The sequence below is a fragment of the Strigops habroptila genome, chromosome 1 (genome assembly GCF_004027225.2).
Source record: "Strigops habroptila isolate Jane chromosome 1, bStrHab1.2.pri, whole genome shotgun sequence".
Lineage (NCBI taxonomy): Eukaryota > Metazoa > Chordata > Aves > Psittaciformes > Psittacidae > Strigops > Strigops habroptila.
In genome coordinates, this window is record NC_044277.2 from 126,246,628 (window position 1) to 126,272,321 (window position 25,694).

Sequence of the window (25,694 nt, forward strand, 5' to 3'; positions counted from 1 at the left end):
TGATGTCTTTCTGATTTGCTTGAGTTATCACAGGAGCTTTGCTATGAGACAGCACATACATGGGCCCTGAACCTATTTGGCTTCACTGCCAAAAACTAGGTCACTATCCCAAAAAGCTGAGAGCCTAAGGAGAGGAAAGATTCTATTTCTAACACAGGTTGGAAACTGGTGGTAAGACTTTTCTGTCTGTTCTCAAAATAAAAAGTAGATTTCCTTTTCGTCTTTTTTTTATTGTTTGTTTGTTTTTAAGAACAATTCAGGTTTAAAAAAATCTAAAAAATAATGAAGAACACAACATGCTCAAATGGTCCTGTCAAGTGATGTGTTTTCCTTATGGTGTGGATGTTGACTGATAATGTTTCTTTATGATATGGTGATTGAACAAATTTTTTTTCATCGTGTTTTCTTTCACCATTTATAAATAATGAATGGGCAGGTTTTCTTTTTCTCTATTTTCTTTTTTTTGTCTGTCTTCCCCCCCCCCCCCCCCCGAAATACCTTCTTTCAAGGTAGAAAGTAGACATCATTCACTACGGTTTTCAAGGTTAAATCTGGGTATGATATTCCATCTGTGCTTGCTTGTCCCTAAGAAGATTCCGCAGCTCAGACTAGGATCCTGACTAGGTTTAATGCTTTTTCCAGCTTGTACTCTTAAGGTCTCCTTAATCTTATTTAAGTCTACAAAGGACTTATATTTAGCTGGAAACATGAAGTGGGTTTGTGTAGGGAAATGTCAAGCCCTCTTGCTATGCTGCAGTAGAGTGAAAAGATTTAATCCTTAGCTTTCCAGGGTTTTAAAACTCCGTCACCTTGTAAAATAAGTAACAGGCTGCCATCTACTGGGAATGCGAAATTATTTTCTTTAAGGCATTTTGTTTGATGATATTTTCTCTTCAGTAAAACTGTAGGTATCTCAGCAGCATAAACTGCAAAGAATCAACCAATAACATCTTACTTATTTTAGGATTGCCGTGAGATCTTCTTGTATTTGAACTAATACAATACCCTATCAAAATTCTCAGCTACAGCCTCCAACTTCCTTTTCAGCTGAAAGCCTGAAGAAATGTTAATTTGCTTAAAAAACCAGGAAAATGTATTGTATCAGTGTACCCTTTCAAAGGGTTCTAACGGTCATTCAAAAGCAACCAAACTAAAAGCAAACGTATTTTCCCAAATTCTCTTTAGGCCCGTAGCCCGAGCTATTGCAACACTCTAAATGTTGAAGGAACCACATGGCAGTGCTGCAGACTTAGAAACATTTAAGAAAGAAAGATTTTTTTCTTTTCTTTCTTTTGGAAATAATTTACTTATAAGCAAAAACGCAAGGAGAAATGAATGTGAAAACTGTTCAGGTGGTTCTGGGTGATTTGTCACTATGATATTCTGTTATCTCCTTCATCTCCAGCTAAATCCACTACATACACTGTCATATGACATAGCTGAAGAATATCTCTTTATGATTTTGTGATGAAACCTCAAAAATCCCAAACAACTGAGCGCTGTTTACTCAGCTGAGAACTATAACTCAGTTCAAACTTGGCCTACTCTGCTGGAGTGCTGGCCAAAGTTTCAGCTGTGTAATGAAGTTCCACAACCAGAGGGAACAGGTTTTACAGTGAAACAGCTGATTGAACAAATGTAATTTCCAACAGCACATAATGACTATTTGTTAAGGTGAAAGGGTGCGATAATGTATTTATAATTTTATACGTGTTGTGTTCTTATTTATACTTTACTTGCACATGAGCATATATAGAAAACAGTCTATGTGTATGTGATTAAGTAATTGTTCCCAGTTATACAATCCATACCATTTTAAGAGTGTTCACTTCAAGGCGCATGTAGCAACTATTAAATTATTCTGTGGGCAGAGTGCTTGAAAACTGAAACACAAACTGGAAATTAATTCTGCTACCCTGACTCTGGTGTTGTCACTTATCCTACAAAGCTGAATATTCAGGAAATACTGGTGTAAATACTGATGCTGCTTTGTATTCGCTTGTTGTAGTAAATACGAACCTGCTTGAAGCACAGGGTAGCAAGTTATCAGATCTTACAGGTCATAAAAGTATGTTTAGTAAAAGAAAGTTCCCTCCCTTAGGAAAATTGGTGATACAACAGCTCTGTTTTGTTTTCAAATTACTGTTTTCTTTTCCTCAGTCATATTTTCCTTCTAATACCCTTGTTTTCTAACATGTAAGGGAATCATATTGAACTTGTGGCCTTGTTGCTAGGTTTCAAGCTGCATTTATGCAGTCTACTGAGACACTATTTTTGTTTTTGAATTCTGAATCAAATCCCAAGGCAACAGCGCCCTGTTTCTTAGCAACAGAGATGGGCAGACTGTATATTCCAGCTCTGTTGTACAATGGAAGAATAAACAATTCCCTGAATAAGGGTGTACTGCAAGTTCATCCCTTTGCTTAACTTCCCCTAGAAGAAAGAGAAGCCTTCTGAGATACATATGCAGATTATGAAGTTTGTCAAGAAGTCCCTGTTTTTGCAGAGTGGTGAGTGGTATCTCTATCTTTTCTGTCCAGTGCATCTCTCTGGGGTCCTTATTCATCACCGCGCACATGGATCAGTGAGTTTCAGTGTCTAGGATACAAACATAAGCAAGGAATATAATTTTAACAAAGATGGTAGAGGTGGGATGTGTGAAAATACACAGACTTCTTGCTTTCATGAAACTAATGGAGAATCATAGAACTGCATGACTTCAGAAACTTCCTCTGGGTGCAAAACCTTGGCTTTAGGAAAGGAGGAAAAAAATGGGGTGGGAGGAAATAGGTGGAGGTTGGAGAGGTAAGGAGGAAATGGATATTCATGTGACTAGTAAATTAGTAGTGTGTTACCCAGTGTATGAAATGGAGAGGAGTTGCCCTTTCAACACAATCTCTGCGAAGGATTGCAGAGCTTTGTGATTTTTTGGCAATGTAGGCAAAATCTGAATTTTGCTGCCTCCCAGCTGTGGGATTGATATTGCCATGGAGAGTAGGGAGTGCTGGAAAGAGACGGGTGGCAAAGAAGGACACACAGCTTTGCAGGGCTGAACATTTCTGCTCCTGACACCTGTGGAGGGGTAAGGGCATACATAGCCTTTTCAGGGTGGCAGCAGCAGCAGCAATGCAAATTCTAGGTTATCACAGTTTTGTCACAGACTAGAAAAGCAGAAGTGCCTTTGCTATTCCTTCTAGTCTGGTTAGTCTGCCGGTATTTAGTTGCAGAACAAGAAAAGGCTGCTTAAAATGTGTGAATTATCAGTTGTTAACTTTTCTCCCCAGGTGTATTAAATCATCAGACAAACACAGCAGCTGATCATGGTGGGACAGCTGGCTTGCCTGTAGCCTGCCCTACCCACACCTGAGGAGAAGCCCAGGCCACCTTGGAGGACAAAAGCAGAGTGCCCACCCAAGCCTGCTCACCTCCACCCAGGCAGGAACAGAGCCAGGCTGTGCTTCAGTGTTCTGGTAGCCTAAGAACAGTTTCTGGAGTTGGGAGTGCGAGTTTTAGCCACACTTGGAGGGTGTCTTACAGCGGAGCACTCCTGCAGCTGGGAGTGCTCCAGGAAGTGGGGTTGTGGACCAGAAGGAGCCTGTATTGATAGCACAGTGCAGTGGAGCATGGCTTGAGAACCAAAATCAATGGGAAAAGAGAGGACAGAAATGTGACCTTCCAAAAACAGTTTGTGGGAACTTACTTTATCTCCAATAAGCTGCCTACCCAAATCCTCATTCAGAATCACAGTTTTGTTTGTCAGGACACATTTCCATTTGTGCTTATCCTTCAATGGACCACCATCTCTTATAAAAAACAACTTTGTCCTCAGAATGAATAAGCACAAAGAACAGAAAGCTGTAAGGTTACAGATTTCCTTCGGGTTTCCTACGTATTGAATATTAAAGGAAGTAGGAAAAAATGGTTTGTATTGTGTTGGGACCTGTTATAATACCTTTATGACTTATGTCTTGAGGGTTTTGCAGAGCATACAAGGAGCTCTTTAAAGCTACTACTACAAATGTAGTGTAAGAAAGGTAACAGAGCCTGGTGGTGTCTGTAAGACCAGTGAGAGACAGAACAGAGACAAGGTGTGTCTAGCTGTTGCACAGTGCTAAATACTTTATGCCTATTAGGTTATTAATGCTGCTTCAGTGGTCTTTCACTGTGCCCAGAGACATCCTCGGTTTTATGAGAGGGCCTCCCTCTCCCTCTGAGCAAAAAGATGAAGCTCGAGCAGCATTGGCTGACGAGATAGCCCACAGCGGGACATAACACCAGGTCACACATCAGGAGAGTAATGGGGCAGCTCTAATTAATGTTGTGGCCCAGGAAAGTGGAAAGACATGAAAATGCATCAGGAAGGATGGACACTGGAGTTTCAGTGTTTCCCTGATTTGAAGTTCGTTTTGTCACTCCTACTTGTGCTAAGCGAGGCTAATGTGCATTCAGCACAGGCCAGCTAATCACAAATCCCCACTGTGCTGCCCTGCACAGGTTTAGTCTCCCCTCAAGGATATACTCTTTAATGAGACAAGAGCAAAAATGTGAATGGGAGGATATATTTGTGTTCTTACTTAATGATGGGTATTTCAGGCAAAGCACAAATCAGAGCTCCTGTTCCTACAGGCTGGTGTGAATGTGTAGAGTCCTGAATACCCATACTTTTGGCTTCAGATGGGGTTTCACTAGGGTTGGGAGTTTGCTTCTTCAGGTTAGTTTGCAGAACTGAAAGAGGGAATAAAAAAGCAATAGTTCTTCATCTAAACATAGGTACAAAATAACATTGAATTACAAGTACGCATTTATCGTTAATGAATGTACTAGGTTATACAGGCAGGGATAGCCAGAGTGCAATAACAGTCAACAACAAAAGTTCTGTTGTGTATGTGTATGTATATGTGTGTTGTTTTGTTTTCTTGTTCTTTTTGCCAGGGATGAAAACGTCTGAGAACGAAAATTCCATCATTGGGCTATTATGTTCACCCTTCACCAATACAAGAGACAATTTTTATTTGAAAGTCAATCAAAATTTTCTGCAATTGATTGGCCTTTCTCACAGCAACAAAATTCAGTGCAGCAACCCAAAGCCAATACAGATGTATGGCTAAAGCAGCCTCCTGATTTTAGCTACCGGCTCTATAGGTCATCCAACCCTTCTCAGAAGCCACGAGGGAAGGGAAAAGGGGAACTGAAGCCAAAAATGACCTCTGAGTCCACAGTCATGTAACAGCTTTCCAGGCTGAGGCCCAGGCTGCTCTCTCCTCTCTCAGAAAAAAAGAACTTGCCTCCTTTTGTCACTCGCTTTCCACAGATCAGCTCTTATGAGGCCAAAATACTGTTCGTGAAGAATGGCAAGTATAAGACTGGTGTGTATGAAGACCCCAAACGGCATGATTATAGGCAGGTAAAGCGGCTGGCTCCCACACTTAAAAAGCAAACATGCTGAAACGGAGAGGATGCCTGGGGATCAGAAAATGAAGCCACTAGATGTCAGTCTCACTCGGCAGAAAGAAAGAAAACGCAGTAGGTAGTACCGCAGTTGGGATCCAACTTTGATAGATAACTCCGTTGTAGTCACCAATTATTTGCCAAAAAGGTTTCTACAGGGAACAGTGATGAGTACACGTTTGGAGCTCTATGTTTTGATGTGCTTTGTAACTGACAAGGTGGTTTTCATTTTAGCAGAGCAGGTTGAAATAGGGACATCAGGGCTAATCTGTTCATCTTTAGCTTGCTCTCTGTGGCACGGCTGCCTGTACTTCATGCTTTCCCCACATTAATAGCTAGCAGTTGAATTGCTTGACATGCTGGTGGAAGTATTTTATGGCAATTTTTCAGCAGCCCTGAGACCAGCATCTCATTGTGCTTGCTGTTGTTCATAATGTATGGCAAGAAAATTGCAAAGCAAATTAAAAAAATCCAAGATACGACTCGGATCAGTGCATTCCCCCTAGACAAGTGCATTGAACATTAAAACTGCTAAGGAAGAGAAGTCTTAAATCTAACAGGTTTTGTTCAAATTTTTTTTTCTTTTTCTTTCAAGGACTCTTTTTTTTTTTTTAATTTTGTTTGTTTGTTTAAGTATATTTTAAAATCAGATGCCATAAAAATAGAGAGAATAATCTTTTATTAAGATTCATTATTCTATCCATATTCAAATAACTTTTAATTACAGACCTTCCTATCTCCCTCCTCTGAGCCCTTCAAAGAATCTCATCCAAAGAGCAATTCAGCAAGCTTACTATTTCTAAGATAAGAAACAAAACCGAGACAGTAAACAAAACCCCTTCTGTTCTCCAAAGCAAACATTTATACTTCGACATGTAGTTTATCGAAGAACCACATAAATGGCAAATAGCCAATGTTCATTTCAATGGAAAACAATACTTTTTTTCCTCCTTCCATCTTCATGAGAGTATAAATTATATCTTCATTTATTTGCCAGGCTGCTATATCAGGAATTTAACTTCCCTGTTTTTGAGTTTACCTAAGGTAATTAAAAGCAAACTTCTAGTTAGCTATTATGGCCAAAATAAATTTGTCCAATAATATTCTGTCTCAAGGAAAATTTGCTTTATTTCAAGATGATCAAGTTTCCATAATAGTAATTAAATGCTAATTTCTCTTACACTCTAAACAAAACCTTTCTCTTTAAGTAAATGTGTCTTTTTTTTTTTTTCCTCAAGTAATGACCAGTAATGGAAATTTGCAAAACTCTAATGTTGTGCTTTCTGAAGCCACCACTTCGGAGGGCCTGACTATAGCAAGAAAATTTATAGCATCCGTATCTTAGGAAATGTTCTCAGGGTTTCAGAACCTTCCCCATTCTATATCAGGAGAAAACTAATGCTTTAATAATTTGACTGGCTCCAAAATCTAATTCCAGAAAGTATGATAACTACATGACCAAGGTATTTAGCTGTGAGCATGACCTCAAATTTCAGGTCCTTGTTGAGAATCAGGCACTTTCTTTGCGGATTCCAGTGTTACTGGTCAGGTGTAATGGTTTTCTTTGGTGAAATTCTACTTGAGCAAAACAACTAATTATAAGTCAGCAAGTCTGAACAAAAATAAAGAAAAAGTAAAAAAAGTAAATTGCAACCAAAAATTCCCAATTAAGTTCCTGGCAACAACAAAACATTCTCAGACTCTTTTCAGGACTTGATCCAGAGGTAGAGGGGATCTCCACTCTGAGGTCTGGAAGAAAACACTGCATATTGACTCATTGTTTTGATATACCATTACCTTTTCAGCCACCTGAAACTTCAGGCTATTTAGTTCTAGCAGTCTGTAGAGTGTACAGTGATGGTAATTCAGTAGAACTTGTAGGACTTGCCTCTAGAGGGAATTTTACTTTTCTTTTCTTCACTAAATGTCTTTTAGTGAAGACATTTTTTTCTTCACTAAAATAAATGTCCCCTGGGGACAACCCTTGATGATATAGTGTCAGGAGTTTAAAAGGTAATGAGCAATCTCAGTGCAAGATCTCTAAATAGGAAATGAACCTAAAGACTAGCTGCACTGGTCCAAAATTCCTTAATATTACACACACAATAACAATAATAATAATACAAAACAACAAGAAAAGAAATGAAAGCTCAGAAAACACAAGTGATGCACAATACAATTGCTCACCACTCCCCGACCGATACCCACCCTGACCCAAGCAGCGATCTGGGCCTTCCGGGTAACTTGCCCCAGTTTATACACTGGGCATGACATGCTGTGGTATGGAATACCCCTTTGGCTAGTTTGGGTCAGGTGTCCTGTCTCTGCTCCCTCCCGGCTTCCCATGCCCCTCCTCACTGGCAGAGCATGAGAGACTGAAAGGTCCTTGAGCAGAGTAAGAACTGCTTACCAGCAACTGAAACATTGGTGTCTGTTCTCAGACTGAAGCCAAAACACAGCACTGCACCAGCTACTAGGAAGAAAATTAACTGTTACAGCTGAAACCAGGACAATTAGTAGCGTACAGTATTTCCTTCTCCTTGTGGCATTCTCCTCAGTATACTTCTGATGTATATCACACCCATCAATCCACAGTTAAACATTCACTACCATCAAGTTTTCAACACGTAACATTGCGCACTCTTTATGTTCCCTCCTTGACTTCACATATCCATCTTGCTGCCTAACCCCACCATTTTATCTGTTCACTTAATCAAAGAAATGTATCTTCCTATTCATGCAGATGATACTAATACTTTGTAAACATCATGGTTTTCTATTTTCTATCTATCTCGTAACTCACAAAAAATCAAATGTTATCCATTCCCACCTGTGAAGATCAGGGAAAACTGTCAGTCAAATCTCTGTATCTAGCAATGTAGTCTAATATAAGTGATCTGCAGGAAGCAACAAACTGCTTTTCACAAATAGGCTGACGGAGCAAACTCACCCTTTTAAGATACTTTTTCTTGGAAAGATTTTAAGACCAGTGTGCCGGTAGCATATCTTCTCCTACACTTGCCTGACTGCAAAATGTGGTTTGGCGAAAAGCAGCACTACCAGCAGCCAAACTCACAATTTTCTTTTGCAACTGGCAGGAAGCATTACCAGTTATTTAAAATCCTATCCACTTTGACTGCAAAATTGCATTTGCTTCTAAGCAATGAGAATACACATCTAAGAAATGATAGGTCACTGGTGTTAAATGACCCCCACCTCGTTTCAGCCTTCCTTTTAGCCCTCTCATAAGTTCTCCCAGCAACAGAAAGCTCATAAGCTCATTGTAATGTAGATGACTGCAGGGTGTGTTAATGATTAATAAAATTCACTGGAAAGGTTTGAAAAATAATGCAAATAACTCTAAAGTAGGCAACATATGTATTCCAAGAAATTGCACCCCCTGTGCTTTTAGTATCACAGCTTCTTTCTCTAGAAGGGTGTTCTGTTTCTGTTGTTATTCCTCATCCGTATGGCCATAGGAGGCCACTGGACTCTTTTGAGATCAGGACTATAGGAGTTGTGTAAGTGAAGAACTTTAGTGTAATGGAAAACCATAACTTATTCACAAGTTAATTAACAGTAAATTGTATCTCCTAAGCCTTGCATTTTTTGAACAGAAATGTTACGCATATATTTTTACCTTACCTAAGTCCAACACGTAAAGTTTACTCCACTGTTGACTTCAATGTTGTGGTTGTAGTCATGACAGTTTATTTGATGTTACAATGTATTTTTCTTTTCAAGTGGAGTATGAAGCTAATTTACCAAATCTTGTGACAAATTATGCCAGAGATCCTTTAAATCTGAAGTTAAAATCACAGCATTTAAACATAGGTAAGTCCTTGACATTCATTGTGTTAAAGAAATTAGGAATCCGTATGTGAACAGTAGGGAGCAGGAGTAAAAGTGTAGAGCCCCTCTATTCCCAGTGGCCTTAGATGAAGCTTGAAAGCCAAAGAGCAATGTTTTCCGCTAAGTTTCAATATCAGAGGCAATCTGCTTCCTAACTCTAAAAACCAGACTTGGATTACAGAAAATACACTAGTTCGCTCATGCAAAAGACACTCAGTTTCAATGATACCTTATACAAGCAGGATAATTAGCTCAAAAATCTCTTTCCCAATGTAGACTTGCTGATAAGACTGTAATTTCAACCTTGTAATGGTGGTTTACTCCCACGCAACTGAATCAAGTCCAGTGCCTGTTGTCCTCATTGTAGATACAATAGTCCATATCTGCATTTCTACTGCGGTGGATAGTCCGTAATGGGATGTCTGCCCTTTAATGTAGATTTTATAGTTTCACCTCTTCTAAGGATAACTTATTTGAAAATAATTAACTACACATTAGTCAAAGCACACACACATACATACCATGTAGTATAAACCACTACTTTCTTTGTACATTCACAGCAAGGCCATGGACAGAGTATTTTTTTGCTTATAATCTTTACTGTATATATCTGGGTGCTCCTTTTGTGCAATCCTATCTGATTAACAATAAATATTGCTTTTCAAATCCAAAATAATTTGTCATATAGCTTATAAATACTGTTTACTTATTATTTTCAGATCCTGGACTTGAACCACTGAAAGGAAAGCAGGACTCTGATCTGAAATTTCTTACATACAAGCCTTCTGAAAGCAAATAGGATCCACAGCTGCTGCTGCCAAAGAATCCCTGGCCGCCTAAATCTGCTTCATTTACAGTTAGTTGATTAAAAGACAACTTCCTGTTTTTCTCTGCATCAAAAGCTTTTGAAAATTATTATTCTAATTATTTTTATTGCTGGTAGTAGTATTACTTCTGAATTTTATTTATTTCAGAGTGTTTTGGATCATGCAATATCAGAACTTGAGGGGACACTGTCATGTCCTGAGGGAAGTGTCACTGTACTGGAGATCTAGGGACATGAAGCACCAATTTCCTTTAGCTTTTCAAGAATATAATTCTGTTTCCAGAATATAATTCTGTTGACTTAGACAGAGTCTGGAAAGATAATCTCTTGGGGAACACATTCTTATTTCAGCCTTTAGCAGGGATTTATACAGCACTGCACATGGCAATCAGTTTTTAGGAATTAAGATGTCCATATTTGACTGGTGGAAGACACAAACTATTTCATAATATACAGGTACTGTGTGGATGCTTTGATGGTTTATATATACACCAAATACTTAAATCTCCAAGGGATTTAAGGGACCACCAAAATGGGAGGGTCTCTATTTTCATTATAAACCAGCTCCTATTAACATGACTGAATATTAACAAATAGTGGGCTGAGGGGAAAATAAATTGTTTAGGCAACTGGTGTAGGTGATGACAGATTCCGAGTTGAAAACATAACTCTACTGAATAGTGGTGAGTCAATACGCACATTTGTAAAACACATGAATTGGCTGAACACAAATGTCTCCAGGCATTTCAACATGTTATGCTCTGATTCAAGTCTGAAACACGTCTGAAAATGAGCTCTTTGACTGATCTGACAAAGATCATTCTCACGACAGCCACTCCTGTTTCATTTTGTACCTCTATTTCTCTGCCCTCAGAGGCACAGACGGTGATGTGGTGCTTATTCTCCCTTCTTGGATTTCGTGGAGGAAAAGCTGTGCCAGCTGCACCAGGGAGAGGCAGGGGGAGATGTGAGTGTACATTCCACTAGAGTAGGGACACTGGGTTCAGTGACAGCAAACATGATTATCCTCTCCTGTGGTCTTAAATGAGAAAGGGTTGACGGGTGCTGGCAGAAGCCATAATTCCATTGGTTTGGGAGTGTCAGGAGGACACCGACACTCAATTAAACTGAATAGAGCAGAGCAAAAATGCAGATAGCTTGGCTGGCCTTCCTTCATGCCGGCTTGCACTAGTTACTATCAAGTGAGATACAGCATCCAGGATGACCCTGGCTTATGTGGGCTCAGTGTACCCATACAGACAATGCAGCATTGTCTCAGAGTCTGAGTTGCAGTGTTGTCCTGAGATGAAGCAATGAAAATGTGCAGTTTGCAACACTGACCTTTGCTGGGATAGCCTGTGCTTCTTGGCAAAATACACTTGTCTGAGCAGAGTCCTCTGCTGCTATAGTCAGAATCTGTATTTCTGCTTGTCAAACCTCTTGAAAGAGATTACTCTTCAGGAGTAACCCCCACTCAAAGCAGGATCTTGGTGAGCAGTTTTCTAAGGAAGGTAGAAAGTAGGACTGCTTTTTAATGTGTTGAGACATATTTTTACTGCCAACACACCTCTCCTTTAATGTTCTAGATTGCTGATGATTTATAGTGCCCTCCAACACAGCCCCCATGCCTGGTGGCAGAGTCCCGGAAGGAAAAGTCCCCATGGAATATAACATTTTTTTGTTTCCACCTTGTCTAGAACAAACTTCTCATAGGTGGAAATGCTGATCTTCTCACTGATGAAACCAGTTTGCTGTAAATCTGCATTTTCTCCCATCATGTTTGATACAAGTTTGATATGACCTTGCAAGGTGATGACTGTATTTACATGTCAATGTCCTTTCTTTCAGAGGAATCCCAGCCTAAATAGAATGGTGCTCAGAAGAAAGCCATGTGATAGGGATTCCACACCATTATACACGCTAACGTACCAACCTTCTTGTCCCAAGAAATGTGTTCATCTCACATGCTATAGAAGACACTAGTGGTCCTGAGTTGTGTCTTGTGTATATCCTGTGATATATCTCTGAAATCCCTGGTCCACTGTAACAAAGCAGGCTTAGATCCTTCGAACAGTACAAAACCTGGCACAGAGAGCCCCCTTTATCAATAATGTTCAAATATTTTAACAAAATATCTGGGGTTTACCGTAAATACCAGCATGGAACAGAAACACACTAAATGTACTTTGTCTGGTTTATTAGTGAGTATTTTACCTCTTTCTCTTATCAGGTTCTGATTTCTGATCTAACATGAAAGGCAGTATTTTTGTCTCTTTCTGCTCAACAAATTTCTCTCTGTATGTATTTCTCTGTATTGCTAAAAATTACTGACTCTTTAATTTATTGATTCTTTTCTCTAACTAGTCCCTCAGTCATCTGGAGGTAAAAGAAATAGCACAGCCCATCACAATCCTGAGAACTAGAGAGGCTGAGTGCCATCATGAGCTTACTTTGGAAACTCCCTGTCCTCTCCACCCAAGATCAGCAGACAGTGCCAAAATGAACCCTCCCACACTGCTTTTCATAGGAATAGCAGCTGTGCTCTTGATTCTTATTACCAAGGATTGACAGCAGAAAGCTCAACATGGTCAGGTAGTTTCAATTCCTATTATGATCAGCGTAGGGGGGTGTTGAGTGGAACAGGAGGAAGCACTTTTTAGTCATGGTCTGTATTGCTGAGGGCTTTAGAGGCATATTCAGAGCTAGACTTGGACTCAAATCTCTAGATTTAAAGTGTAAATAAGCTGCACAGTAAGTGCATGCCAGATCATGATTTAGCATAAGAAAATTGCTTGTTGGATTATTTTGCCCTTCCCAAAAGACGGTGAACTACACATCACTGTGGAAAGCTTGGAATGCTAGGAAGAACCCCCTAAGCAATGATCTCCTAGCTCTGTGTGCACTGTTGTGGAGTTTGGTGTTTCTCCAGGATTTCCCAGATGCAGCAGCCCATAGCAAAAAGAAAAATTATGTAAGATGCTCCCACTAAAAAAGGGCATATTTTTAGTTAAAGAGAGCTTCCTATAAGGCAGGGAGCAATTGCATTACATCTCCAGACACTTGTTTGAAATTCGGGGTTCCCCAAATTTGGGTTTGGAAAGAATAAAGTCACCAGTCTACCTGGAAATTCCCTATTTTCTGAAGACGAGGCAAACCCAGCCCAGCAAATGGGTCTTTCTCTGTGCATGGCAAACGAAAGATTTAGGACAAATTCCGTTTCAGAGGTTGTTAGGATCTGGACCTCTTGTTGGTAGGCATAATCATAATATAAAAGCACTGTATGTATGCTAATCATGGATAATGATAAAATTTTAGCTAGGCCTCCACATAGCAATAGGGATGACAGTATAATAATGTGATGCATATAGCAGTCCTTTGAAGGAATGCCATTGACTTTGTCTTTTTGCATATGGGAAAAAGGAGGCCCAGAGCAGGTAAATGAGTTGCCCCAAAAGCATGAGCTAAGAGCCCGTTTCAGGCAACTCTTACAGGTAAACTCGATCTCTTATCACACACGTGGAGGTATTTCCAGTGTTCCTGAGGAAAAAAAAGGAATGAACTTGTCTGTGCATGACATCTCATCTTTAAAAATGTAGATGACAGAGGTGTATCTTCATTCTGATCCTTTCTGACCCTTGTGTTTGCTTGTAGTGGAAAGTGAGACAGACAGGCATGTTACAGACACTTGTTTCCTGGCTTAGGCAACTTCACTGTTTCATTAGAGGAGCCGGGAAAAAAAACACAGGGCTGCTCTGCAGTGAGGAGAGTGCAAGTTGCTGGAGTCTCTGGGGTACATAAGGCTATTAAGGAAACTAAAGTAACTTCAATAAATCTATTTATGCATGGGTAATGCTCTTTACTCCTAAATATCCAATAAGAGATGTCCTAAGAACCTAAACTGAGAGCTGTACATCTAAGAGTGCCTTGAAAATGCTAGCTTTTTGTTCACCTGTTTTGTTGTAATTCTACTATATACCTTTATCATATGCAGTATATATAACTAAGCAAAAAACTGTTCCTGTAAAGAACACTATAAAGAAGTATGAAGTTTTCTTCTCCAACAGCACACCCTTGATAGGAAGCAGCTTAAAGACCATTAGTGCTAGTGACAGGACAGATACCTTTCTTTCAAAGTTCCACAGGGGTGTGACACACCCAGCTGTATCTTTTGTGAAGGGCAGATGTAGTGCTGCCATCCAGCTGAGCATCTAGAAGCTCCCGTTACCCTGCCAGGCTTCCCAGTACAACGCAGTGGCTTGGTCTGAAGGAGCTGGTGATGCTGCCATAAACCATGGAGATTTAGGTGCTCTCTGGAGAGCAGTTCTGCCTCTGCTGCAATGTTGGCTTGGTGCACTCCAGCACCCAGCAGAGCCCAGCAGGAGTGCAGGGTCACCGGCCTTTTGCTGTGTCTCTGTGTACTACTGCCCATTGCAATGGTTTATAGGTGCACCTGGATGAAACACAGCACCCGAGCAGAGCACTGTGGCAACTGTTCATGCTGGCCCCACCTTAGAACTGGAGTTCTGTCAGAGTCCACAGGGGGCTGAGGTTCGCTCTCAGAGATGTTTGCCATTCAGGTTGATCTCCGTCTCCTCTGACATGCTTTGCCAAGCTCTTAAACTTCAGAGAAAGTGGATTGCAGGTTTTGTATCAAGGACTGGCGTTCTCAGGCTTCAGCAGCTGGAGATACGTGCAAAATCTCTTCATCCTTGTTATTTTTGCATTCTCATTGTAGGGGTGCAAATGCACTGTAAATCTTGCTGACAGCTATGTCAGCCACTGGGCACACAGTCAACTGTGGCGTGGTCACCTCTTAGTCCAGTGTATGAGAAATGACCAGTATCCATCACCAACAATGCCAACTGATCTAAAATCTGTCTCAGTCAGTTGGTATTTTTCCATTGACTTTGGTGTACTTTGGAACAGGCTTATGGAGGTGAATACTTTTGTTTGAGGCAGCACTATTGGATTGTTCCTTTAGAAATGCTTTATGAAAACCTCTACAGCTTATATAAATGCAGAGAGTGAATATCAATACTTTCTAAAATACTAAAGGGATGAGGAAGGGTTACAGGTTAACTGTAGATACTGTGGTCTCTTAAATAACCACAAGAAGCAAGTGTTTCACAAAAGTATCTTCAGATCTACCACCCATGCATACTGACTCTATAAAGACAAATCAGTAGCTTTTATTAATCATTATTATTAATTAAATTATTAATTATTAATAAAAACATTCTGTGTATGTATAAATCTTACCCTTTACTATAAAACAGACAGAAAGCTTTCAAGGTCTCTTTTCAGGACATCCTCTGCTCTCTCACTCCCCCACCTACTTCAAATTCAATGTTACCTCTAAAGTATTTTGGGATAGATTTAACCATGTGAATGATTTACCTAATCATGTGAATGATTACCATGCAGATTAAAATCAGTGTTTGAATTATACACAGGACTCCTAATTCTAATCTAAGCTATGTCAACATTTCTGTAAGTTTTTTATATTTTATTTGCCATGAATTTATGCCCAAGTTCAACTAAAAGAAAATTCTCTCAATCCTTCCTCCATCACAAACACATACATTTGAAAAATTAAGCACATACACATGGAGTACTCAGCTGGTCAGCAGATTTTAGGTACTGAAAGTATTAATATCCTTGTCACACTAAGCCTTTGAAATACCAAATCTCATGCCTTTCCTGTGGAACAAACTCACAAAAAGGCATGAAACAATCAACCTAACGATCGACTGACAATCTAAAGTTTAAAGAATTGTGTGGCTACCCCATCCCCGGCAGTGTTCAAGGCCAGATTGGATGGGGCTTTGAGCAACCTGGTCTACTGGAAGGTGTCCCTGCCTGTGGTGGAGGAGTAGGAACTAGATGAGCTTTAAGGTACCTTTCAACCCAAAACTTTCTATGATTCTATGAGACCTGGTTTACAAAAGCTGATAGCAGATAGCAGATTTGTTTGCAATAAAAAAAAAAAAAAAGTCATATTGACCACAATTAAAATTAACATACTGGAAAAAATGTAAAGAACCATTTTCTGCTAGATACTTCTCTGCTCCATTAATCATTGCTTTTAGCATTGCATTATACCTTATCATGTCATGGTGATAACAGTAGGGTAATTTTATTACCTTCTTAACCCAACTGAAGTTAGCTAACGCTTTTCTGGTTAGTTCATATAAGGAAAAAAGTACTAATTTGTTTTAAATAAGGGACTGTTTTAAAAAAGGCACTAACTGTATCCAAAGAGACACATAGGAGAGCTTGCAATGCCAAATAAAGGAGTGAAGCTGAAATGAAAAATGTTCTAGGATGCTTCTTTCTATTTAGATAAGACTAATACTCTCTTTTACTTCACCGCCAACTGCTGCAACAGCTCTGGCTGAATTTTGCACATACCATGGTGCAGGACAACAAGCAGAGAGGAGACTGGAGAGAAGGGGAGTAGGGAGATGTGGGGAGAGGGCTTTGGAGGGGGCACCGGGATGCACACAGCCCAGCTGGAAAGGCTGTTGCTGCAGGATGTCTGTATGTGGTTCTTTGAATAAAAAGCCAGTTCAGTTTTAGTACCATGGGATTTCCTCAAGGTACAAACCAACAGGCAGTGCATGAAACACACAAGGTCTGTTCTGTAACTGTTTAAAATATAAGGCTTTATAAATATTGAATTGCTACTTTTCCTCCAGAGAGGCCTTTTCTTAGTTGGAAAAATAAAACAAGGAAGTGTCTGTCATGTAGGCTGTACTAAAATTATACGTTTCACAATAAACTTATCTGTAATAGCATTTTCCTCAGCTGACTCTGTACCTCTCATATTTTACGGTAAAGAGAAACAGTTATTTTCTTTTTCTTCCTACATAGTTGAAGAAGATAGTCGCTAAGTAGTGATGATATTCCTTGAATGTTCGTCTCAAGTGATGGAAAGGAAAACAGCAATCACCTGGCCCAAGTGGAAAGTCAAAACATGGAGCCATACACAGATGTGTTCCTGTACGTATTTCCCTGAGAAGGCAATCATTCTTGTTTATGATGCTGTACCTTTGAAAGTAAATAACAAACAGTGTTACTAGTGAAAATAACTAGAAACAGAGAAAGTCAAAGTACTCAAAGTACCAAAGGGATTTTTCTTTTCTCAAACAGAGGAAATTTTCTGACCTTGTGGAAAAGGCAAGGAAGGAAAGGGAATATAATGGCCTTAAAATAATATATCAATCTGCACTCTTCACTCTGCTTGTGTCTTTAAAAACTGGCTGGCATGTCCTGTGTGAAACATAAGCCCAAGCACGCAGAGGCTGTGGAATCACATGATGTTGGCTACCTTGAACTGAGCAAGGAACATGTTTCTCTTGAATCCAGGAAGAGTTGAACAAAGGCTTAAGTGACTTCCAGATCTGGAATTTCAAGCACACAGTCCAATGTGCATAGTGGTGTGTTGTTGTGTCATTGAAGAAATAAGAACATGAAATTTATTAATTTATTTCTTGACTTCATTGCTCTAGGGTCTTTTGTTTGGTTGGTTTGTTTGGTTTGGTTTGGTTTTTTTCTAGCACCACACAGTTTATCACAGTTTTACATCATTCTAGGTCCCATAAGAGTGGGCATCCCCTACTCTTTTATGGTTCTGTTCAGGATTTTATTTTTAAAAGTAGTATTTTGAGAAAAGTACTCCAAGAAGTCATATAGGAGGGAGGAATGGTTTGGATTAGAAAATATTTATGTTTGGCTTCTAGACAGATCTAGTCAAGAAGGCTCCGGAGCAGACCTTGGAAACACAGGACAGGAGAGTGCCAGAGACCTCAGAGCATTGCACCAGGATGGCGGGATGGGATTATGTTAGCAGGATAAACTGGGGACCCACGGAAAAGAGGTACTTAGACTAATGATGTGGGAGAGAAGCTAAAAAGCCAAAGGGTGCTTTGTAGCTGTTCAACTCTTTTATTCTGTAAGAAGTGAATGCTGTAGTTCTGTTTGAGAGTACAAACATGTATAGTATTATTGACACAAACGAAACGAGTGGAGTATAAATACTGGAGCTCTTTTTTTTTACAGTCAGAGATTAATTTATTCTTGGAACTATGACTAATGCTAGCTAGGATTGAGAGTGTGTAAATAATCTGCACACTCCACTGTCTTACATAGGTTACGCATTTTACCTGACACTGTATTTTATCTGGTGTCCACCCTTTGACAGTGGACAATCACATTGGAAGAGTCAGAACAGGGTCTCTTGTGTCCCTGAAGACATGCCTTCTCTAGAATAACAGGCTCCGTGCTTTCTACGCATAGCGCTATTCAGAAAACAGAAAGGTTGGGTCCTTTTGTAATAAGCATGTCTCAGACTCTTGAAACAGGAATCAGTCCCAAGCTTTGATTTAAAATAGAGCTTTCTTTAGACCTCATCAGCAACACCAAGATCCCATCTTGAACACACGCTACCAAAAGATAGATAACTATTTAGAAGCTGCCTCCAGCAGGTTTGCTTATGTCAGCAGCTCTTTAGCAAATTAGTATTCTTGCAACATTTCAGAGAAAAAGAAGTTAATTTTATAGATCTGGTGACCCTGCTATAGAAACAAAGTTATGGATGCCTTTGTTCTCCTTCAGACAGCTTTGCTTTTAGATCTGCTAAACTCTATGGGCAGATCCCCAATAAATGTTAGTGATCTTAGAAACGACTCACTTAATTTGGGAAGGCTGATCAAGCAAACTTTCCTGCCCTCTTCAACTGGAGCAATGTTGAGGCTGTTAATTTCAAAACATTGTGACAGGACTCTTGTTAGTGATCTTCATTTTTTGTGCTGGTATAATTACAACACTTCAGGCACTCCTTGCACAAATTTAAGGATCTCTTGTTGGAGAGTTGATCTATGAGCTTAATGGATGTTGCATATTTAATTAATGGATCCAGATGATGACTGTGCTTTCTTTAAATTGTTGCTTATTTCTTGTCTTTGGGTAAACCTCTTTTCCTTGGTTTTACTTAGGTGCTTTTAACTTTAATTACTATGCTGATGGTAAATGGGAATGTGGCAGTTTCCCCTTGTTTCCAAGTATTCAAAAATCACTTAAACCATCATCAAAATCTGTATGCTGCAACATACAAATAAGAAACTTCAATTATCACTTCTTGGCACTCATAAGATCGTTCTGAAATTATAGTCAGACCACAAGTACAGTATTTTCAAATTCAAAATGGATAAAGACCACTATTTGACACTTGCAGAGTTTCAGTCAATGCAGAAAAATTCTGTAACAACCTCATACTTAGCCCTTTTAGGTTGTGTATTTGAATTTTACATGCGAAAGCAAGCAAGAAATCAAGGCTTCATTCCCTACTGCCTTCCATCCTCTGTGATGTAAAGTGATGTCACTTCATCTTTTGTAATGGAAAAAAAGTCTGATACACACCAATCTGATACACTGCCATTTCCACTTCTAAAACAAATGGAGGAGCTGGAGCAATCAGCTGATGCTGAGTTCTGTGTTATGACAGGGTGTAACCTTTAGTGCACCATGTGAATGACATGAACGGAACCAACCATTTTTCATGGGGCATCTTGTTTCACAAAGCAGCGTGCAACTGAATCCCAGCAATACTGTGGGAATTGATAAAAGAAAGTGAAAGAGGTTTCGTAGCAATAATCAAAGTTACCAATAGATAAAAAGGGTTTCGATTAAACTTTCTGATTAATAATTTCTGGCCAATACTTCTGAATCTTTCTTAATAAAGAATGGCCTTTCCATTTTTCACTGATTCTTTGAAAACTTAAAACTTGAACTCTGCAAAGAAATGGAGATTTTCCCCATCAGACTTGAGATGACTATATCTGAACATAAGGAAGCAAATGTAAGGATCAGTGGGATTATTTTGGTGAAACTTACTGAGCCATGTATCCATAGTGATACATGATTTATTCCTATGGCAGACCTAATGAGCAGGAAATGTGGACAGGCTGATAAATCATTGATGTGAATAACGACAGTATTTCTCTGTCTAGATAGCCAAGGTGGATAAAATCATGAGTCTGAGAACGTTTTTCTGAATCTTGTCTATTCCCATGACATGCAACGAAATGTCATATAGTCATAAAGGAGACCTTCTGTCTCTTGGAAGACAAAGGATTGCTGAAGGAGCACTTCAATTCCCTCCTTCTCGCTTCTTGAGATACATTATATTGTGGCTGGGGATGAACATATAATTAGAATTTCTTGATTAAACTTTTATTCTGATCATTGAATATTTCAGGGGAAGAACATACAAAAAGTGCAGGGAGATATTTAATAATTAACACTTCTCACTAGCCCAGTGTCAAAAATGTTTTCCTAGATGCTTTGATGGAAGCCAACATTCAGAATGTTTCCTCTGCACACCCTGCTTAAACAGCACCATTGCTGAAGAATGAATTTGGAGGGTCAGAGCTTCTAAGCTGCTGGGCATGCAATGTCCTTACCTGCACTGCTGAAAGTGGTGCGTGCCACCGAAAAATCCCGCAGTGCCTGTACAGGGGGCACAGGCACTGCCACAGTGAGTGAGAGAGCACTCACACAAGCAGAGCAGGACGTAGGTAGGGGCCAGCCGCTTGCCAAGTGGATCACACAGCATAGCTGTGATCCTACCCTCTCTATGCCTTAGGTACCTGCTGTGCACTAAAGCCCTTTATTTGCCCTGGATTTGGAGTATTAAACCCTCTCTTGAAGGTAAAGGAGGACTAACTGCTTATGTCAGAGGATGGGTTGAAGTTCTGCATAGCTCCCATTTAGTAGCCTCATGACTCAAGCTTTGGCAGTAAGGAGGAAAGCTGGGTTTCAATCTTTCTTCAGCATGTTCTAGCTTTGCTAAAGCTGGGCTACTGAGCAAGATGGTTTAAGGGGTGATGAGAGAATGGAAAGAATTAGCAAGTGGTAACATCATTCTAAAGCCCGGTTTTGATAACTTTGCTTTTTGAGCTATATGGTCTAAATCTCCTTCTGCTCATACAGTATCAGTGATTTTGGGTTTGGTTTTTTTAGGGGTATATTGGAAATAAGAATTTAGCTTAGATCTGTGAACTGACTTACTGTATTTGAGGTAAATCTGAAATAACACTTGATTCATAATTCAGCAACAGAACAGATGAGGACAGGGGCTAACTTCTGCGACTGGACAGAAGTGTGCTTTTGGCACACATACTCTGTGTACAGCAAACTTTGTAATATGAAACTGGAGTTAAAACTAAACATCTGTAGTCCCACTGTTGCGGCAGGGTCACAAAGTTTAAGAGGGTATCTGGCATATGTGGTGAAGAAGAAGTAAGCTTTGTAGAAGGAAACACTTGTGACATTTGAAAATATTCTCTCCTCACATTCCCTTCTCATTCCTTCCATTGTTAGTTCCTGGAATTTTAATTCAATGTTGGGCACCAGCCTTGAAGAAGGACTCTAACCTTAGACTTCAACAATCCGTACTGAAAGTTATTCCTACTGGAAAAGATGCTGGGGCTCAGTTTCTGAAAGGCCTTTTGGGTTCCTTGTGCATATCACCTGCAAGCACCACTTTGTTTTGTTGCAATTCTTATCCCACACTGGGACAAAAATAAAAAATCAGAACTCAGCACATCGCATTCTGGTTTTTCAGATGTGTATACACACCCACACCCTGCATATATGCAGTATATCGCAACAATACCTTAAGGGAAGAAGATCCCTTAATCAATACAACAAAAGACTTTGGAAATAAATGAGCAAAATCAAGTTGTAAAGTTTTTCACAAGTCCTCGATTCTCTGAGTCATGTCAAACCTTTGAAATCAGTATGTTTGAATCTCAGCTGGTTTAAGGACTTAATGAGGAGCAGGAACACTTTCTGACACTCCTGTGTGGCCTATCAGTTCTTGGGAAAAAAGTAGGCATTTAAAGGTGGCCATACCTCAAACAGTGCAGTAAAGCAGGTAGAAATCTACAGTTTTGTGTTCCTGGCCTGCAACAGCAGCTGGTTGCTGTATCTAACCTCGCCCTGAGAAAAAGGTGTGAGGCAAAATTATTTCCCTTTGTTACTCCAAAGCATAAACAGCACTAGGCCTTTGCCACCCTTCTGAGAAAGCCATAGCTGATCAGCAAAACATAATGTTTAGGAACTTAGAACAGAAATCTTTGAAATGTTAAGGTAGTCTGAAAGTCCATTACAGTGCCATTTCTAGTGAGTGTAGTAATTACAATTTGACCCAGGACTTCAGAGGCACAAAACCAATAATGTTTTGTAGTCTTCTCCATTTCAATTACTACATCAAACAACATGAAAAGGCACATAAAAAGTAATTTTAAATATTCTTTCTGAATGTACAAATCTGAGGATACTTCTCATTTTTGTCTGAAATTTTGCTTTTGATTAACTGCATGTTGGAAAGCTTTTGATATTTGAAATGTTATTAAAATCTGCAATGTTAACACATCCAGTGGTTATTTTTGCTACAAAACATAGATGGAAATGGGCCAAGACGAAAGACAGCACAACTTTCATAAGGAGGGAGATTGCAAAAGCAAGATTTGCATATAGACAAAAATCATCATTGAAGAGTACAAACAAATACTCTGGCATGTATGACACAAACTTCAACCCAAGGTTTTCTTTGCTAGAAGCCAGTAACTAATTACATAGTTCATAATCCCAGTAAGTCAAATTTTGGCATGAGAAAATTCTGGTGTCAGTATTAACATCTGTTGTGTTCGAGTAGTGCCACAGACTTTGAGACAAAACAATTAAGCTACTCTTCTGTCTTTAACCTTTGGCCATTGGTGTGTGATACTGGGCACAGTCAATGCTGAACAAACAGCATTAGCGTGCATCTCATGACAGCAAGGGGGATTACAGCCGAGAGCAGCATTTGCTCTATGATTGAAAATGTAAAGCTAGAATAAGGAGATGTAAATTTGACCAACTGGCCTGTGCAATCTGTGCACAAACAATCTCAGCTTGGCAAGACGGGCAGAACAGGTAGGAGACATGAGGCTGCATAACACCAGGCTGCTTTGAGCTCACATATAGGCAAAACTCAGTTCAGTTCCAAAGCAAGTGCAACTGGCCAACTTTAGAAGAACTAGGAAAGCCATACAATTACAGACTTTGTGGTAAGTTCTACCTGCACTGACCAAAGCAAACTAATGCACAAGAATGCAAAAAGGCATGCTATGAGAAAAAGAAAAAACACTTCATGTAATTACGTGACTAAAAGTGAAAAGAAAACTGACATAGGTGGAAGGGTAAACTTGAGAAATCATTTCTGAGTATTTCAAAACATCCGATACCATACTGAAACTGGAACTGCTGGAATTTTTTGGCTGCTTTTCCTGAAGTTTGTTTTTCTTCTTCATATGGTGAACAGTCTGGAGAAAGGCATTTCATTTGTGAGGCATAGCACTTTATCAAGCAGGGTCCTTGCAGCCCTGCCAGAATGAGGGATAAAATGCTTGGCCATGAACTGGTGAAGGTGAGCTGTGACATGTTCAGCTGGAGCTTGGACAAAGCAGAGCACCTGCAGGTTCTTTTTTAAACAGTGGGGATAGAGCTTAGGGTCCTGTGTGCCTCTGTCTGGCAAGCTGATGAGAGGATGCTCACCAAAATGGGACATGGTAGTGGGTACACATTGTGTAATGGCATCTTTTCCCTCAATAGCTAAACTGTGCACCAGACAGCATAAAAAGAAGGCAGGGAAGATAATTAAGTTTCTTAGATGTTGTGCTTTTTTAAACTTTTTGCCAGAGAAGATGCCTCCAGCTGCTCTGTTACATATAGCAGTGCCTCTCCCTCTTATTGAGGTAGCCCTGAACTGCCCGCGGGTGGATACCTGCACTCTTCTTGTGTTAACTTGATAAAACGACCCAGTGGGGAAAATCATGAGCTTCAAAACTCATCCAGGTGGATAAAACTATGATCCTAAGCAAAACCCTCTCTGAAACCTACTGACAGCTTGAGCTGTTTCTACCTGTATCCTACCCAGATTAATCTACCTCCTATCAATATCAGGTGAAAAGAGTGATTTGCTATAATTTTCATGTTGTAATGGCCTGCCAGGATGATGTACCAACCATTTATAAAGGAGATAGACAAGTAGGAGGTGGGTTCAAACCTTCTGGGTTGTTGCTGCATGGTGTTGGGAAAACACAGCAGCACAGTGCTTTTTCCGTTTTCTGAGAAAGGATTTATACACATTCTGGGCTTCATCTGGTATCTTCCAAAAGAGACAAGATTTTTCCCCTTACAAAAAGCTTCTTGGTAACACTGGACAAACGAACCTTCTGGACGGAGAATGAGCGCTGTGCTCTGCCATTCCGATCTGCAGTAAAAACAGAGCCCGACAGCAAGCACAAGCTATAAAAACTGTTTGCGTTCTGATACCAGCAGCTTACAAAACCAAGGCAGGTGTGATCATTATACAAGCAAACTGCACAGCACTGGAACACCCGTCAGTACTGGCTTAGGCCGGTTGTGCTTTGCTGTTGTGACTTTTTTGGGGTTCTTTCCTTCTCATTTTAGAAAAGAGGAAAATGACCCATTAGCAGCAAGGGAGGCAGATGTTTTACACCACCTCTGCCGCAGCTGCGGCTCAGTTTTGCAGGCGTGCTGAAAACTAACAGAGAGAACCGCTGCACCGGCCGGCAGAGGAGCGGGACCGTGCCAAGCGGCCGCACTCCGCTTCCCGCCGGGACGCGCCGCTCCCACCCCGGCGGCTGCCGGGCGGGGCCGCCCCGCTCCGCCCGGGGGGCCGGGCTGGGCCGGGCCGGGCGTTATAAAGGGCGTTAGAAAGGGCCGGCTGCCCCTAGTGCTTCTCCGCTCCCGCCTCCCTGCCATGGCCTCCGGGCGGCCCCCGTCGGCGTTCGCCGGGGCTGGGCAGCAGAGCGGACTGCAGGTGTGGCGGGTGGAGCGGCTGGAGCTGGTGCCGGTGCCCCCCAGCCGCCACGGCGACTTCTTCGTGGGGGACGCGTACCTGGTGCTGTACACCGTTCTCCGGCCCGCCGGCGCCGCCTACCGCCTCCACTACTGGCTCGGTAGGCAGCGGGGCGGCGCGGGGGTCCGGGATGGGGGCAGCGCAAGCCTGTCCTTGATGCTGCTGGTGAAGTTTCTGGCGGCTTGGCTGGGCTCCAGGGGATGGGGAGCTGAGTTTTTCCCCTCCCTTTTCACAAGGGCTGCGTGCGTGAAGCTTCTAAGCTGAGGTGCTTAGTAACAGCGCTACAGCCAAGGTTCGAGGTGATGCTGAGCCTCACTGCCCCCGGTGAAACAGTGCGAAGGGACGCTGGGGGTGAGAAAGTGGTATGTGACAGAAAGGTGAACGTTTGCTTGCTTTGTGATGTTAGCTTGGGAAAGTGTTGAAGGGTTATAGTCGAGTCTTGGCTGCATCCAACCAAATGAAGTCCTGTCTTCATTCAGATGAAGAGTTTTCTTGCCTTTGTTTCTACTAGGGCCAAAATTCCATCTCAGCCATCTCCTTGTGGCATTGTTGCACTGCTTTGTGTCCAGATGTTGCCTTTTCAGATGTTTCCTGATGATAGAGAGATTAGAGGCGAAGTCATCAGTTTTTCTGTGA

General features: G+C 40.7%; 1 protein-coding gene across 6 annotated transcripts in view; it reads left to right on the forward strand.

The window, feature by feature from the left end:
- Positions 1-2,372: 2,372 nt before the first annotated feature.
- SCIN (scinderin) overlaps positions 2,373-25,694 on the forward strand; it is a 69,107-nt gene continuing 45,785 nt past the window's right edge. Inside the window, exons 1-6 of one of the 6 annotated variants that reach the window (XM_030494495.1) lie at positions 2,373-2,510; positions 3,285-3,470; positions 4,933-5,404; positions 10,020-10,156; positions 12,491-12,718; positions 17,000-17,128. In XM_030494495.1, coding sequence (XP_030350355.1) covers positions 17,026-17,128 — 103 coding nt within the window. In that variant the 5' untranslated portion in view covers positions 2,373-2,510; positions 3,285-3,470; positions 4,933-5,404; ... (1 more) ...; positions 12,491-12,718; positions 17,000-17,025. Of the gene's footprint in view, positions 2,511-3,284; positions 3,471-4,932; positions 5,405-9,192; positions 9,283-9,986; positions 10,157-12,490; positions 12,719-16,999; positions 17,129-24,959; positions 25,159-25,694 lie in introns of those variants that run through there. The other 5 variants (XM_030494514.1, XM_030494506.1, XM_030494523.1 and 2 more) reach the window with 5 other exon arrangements.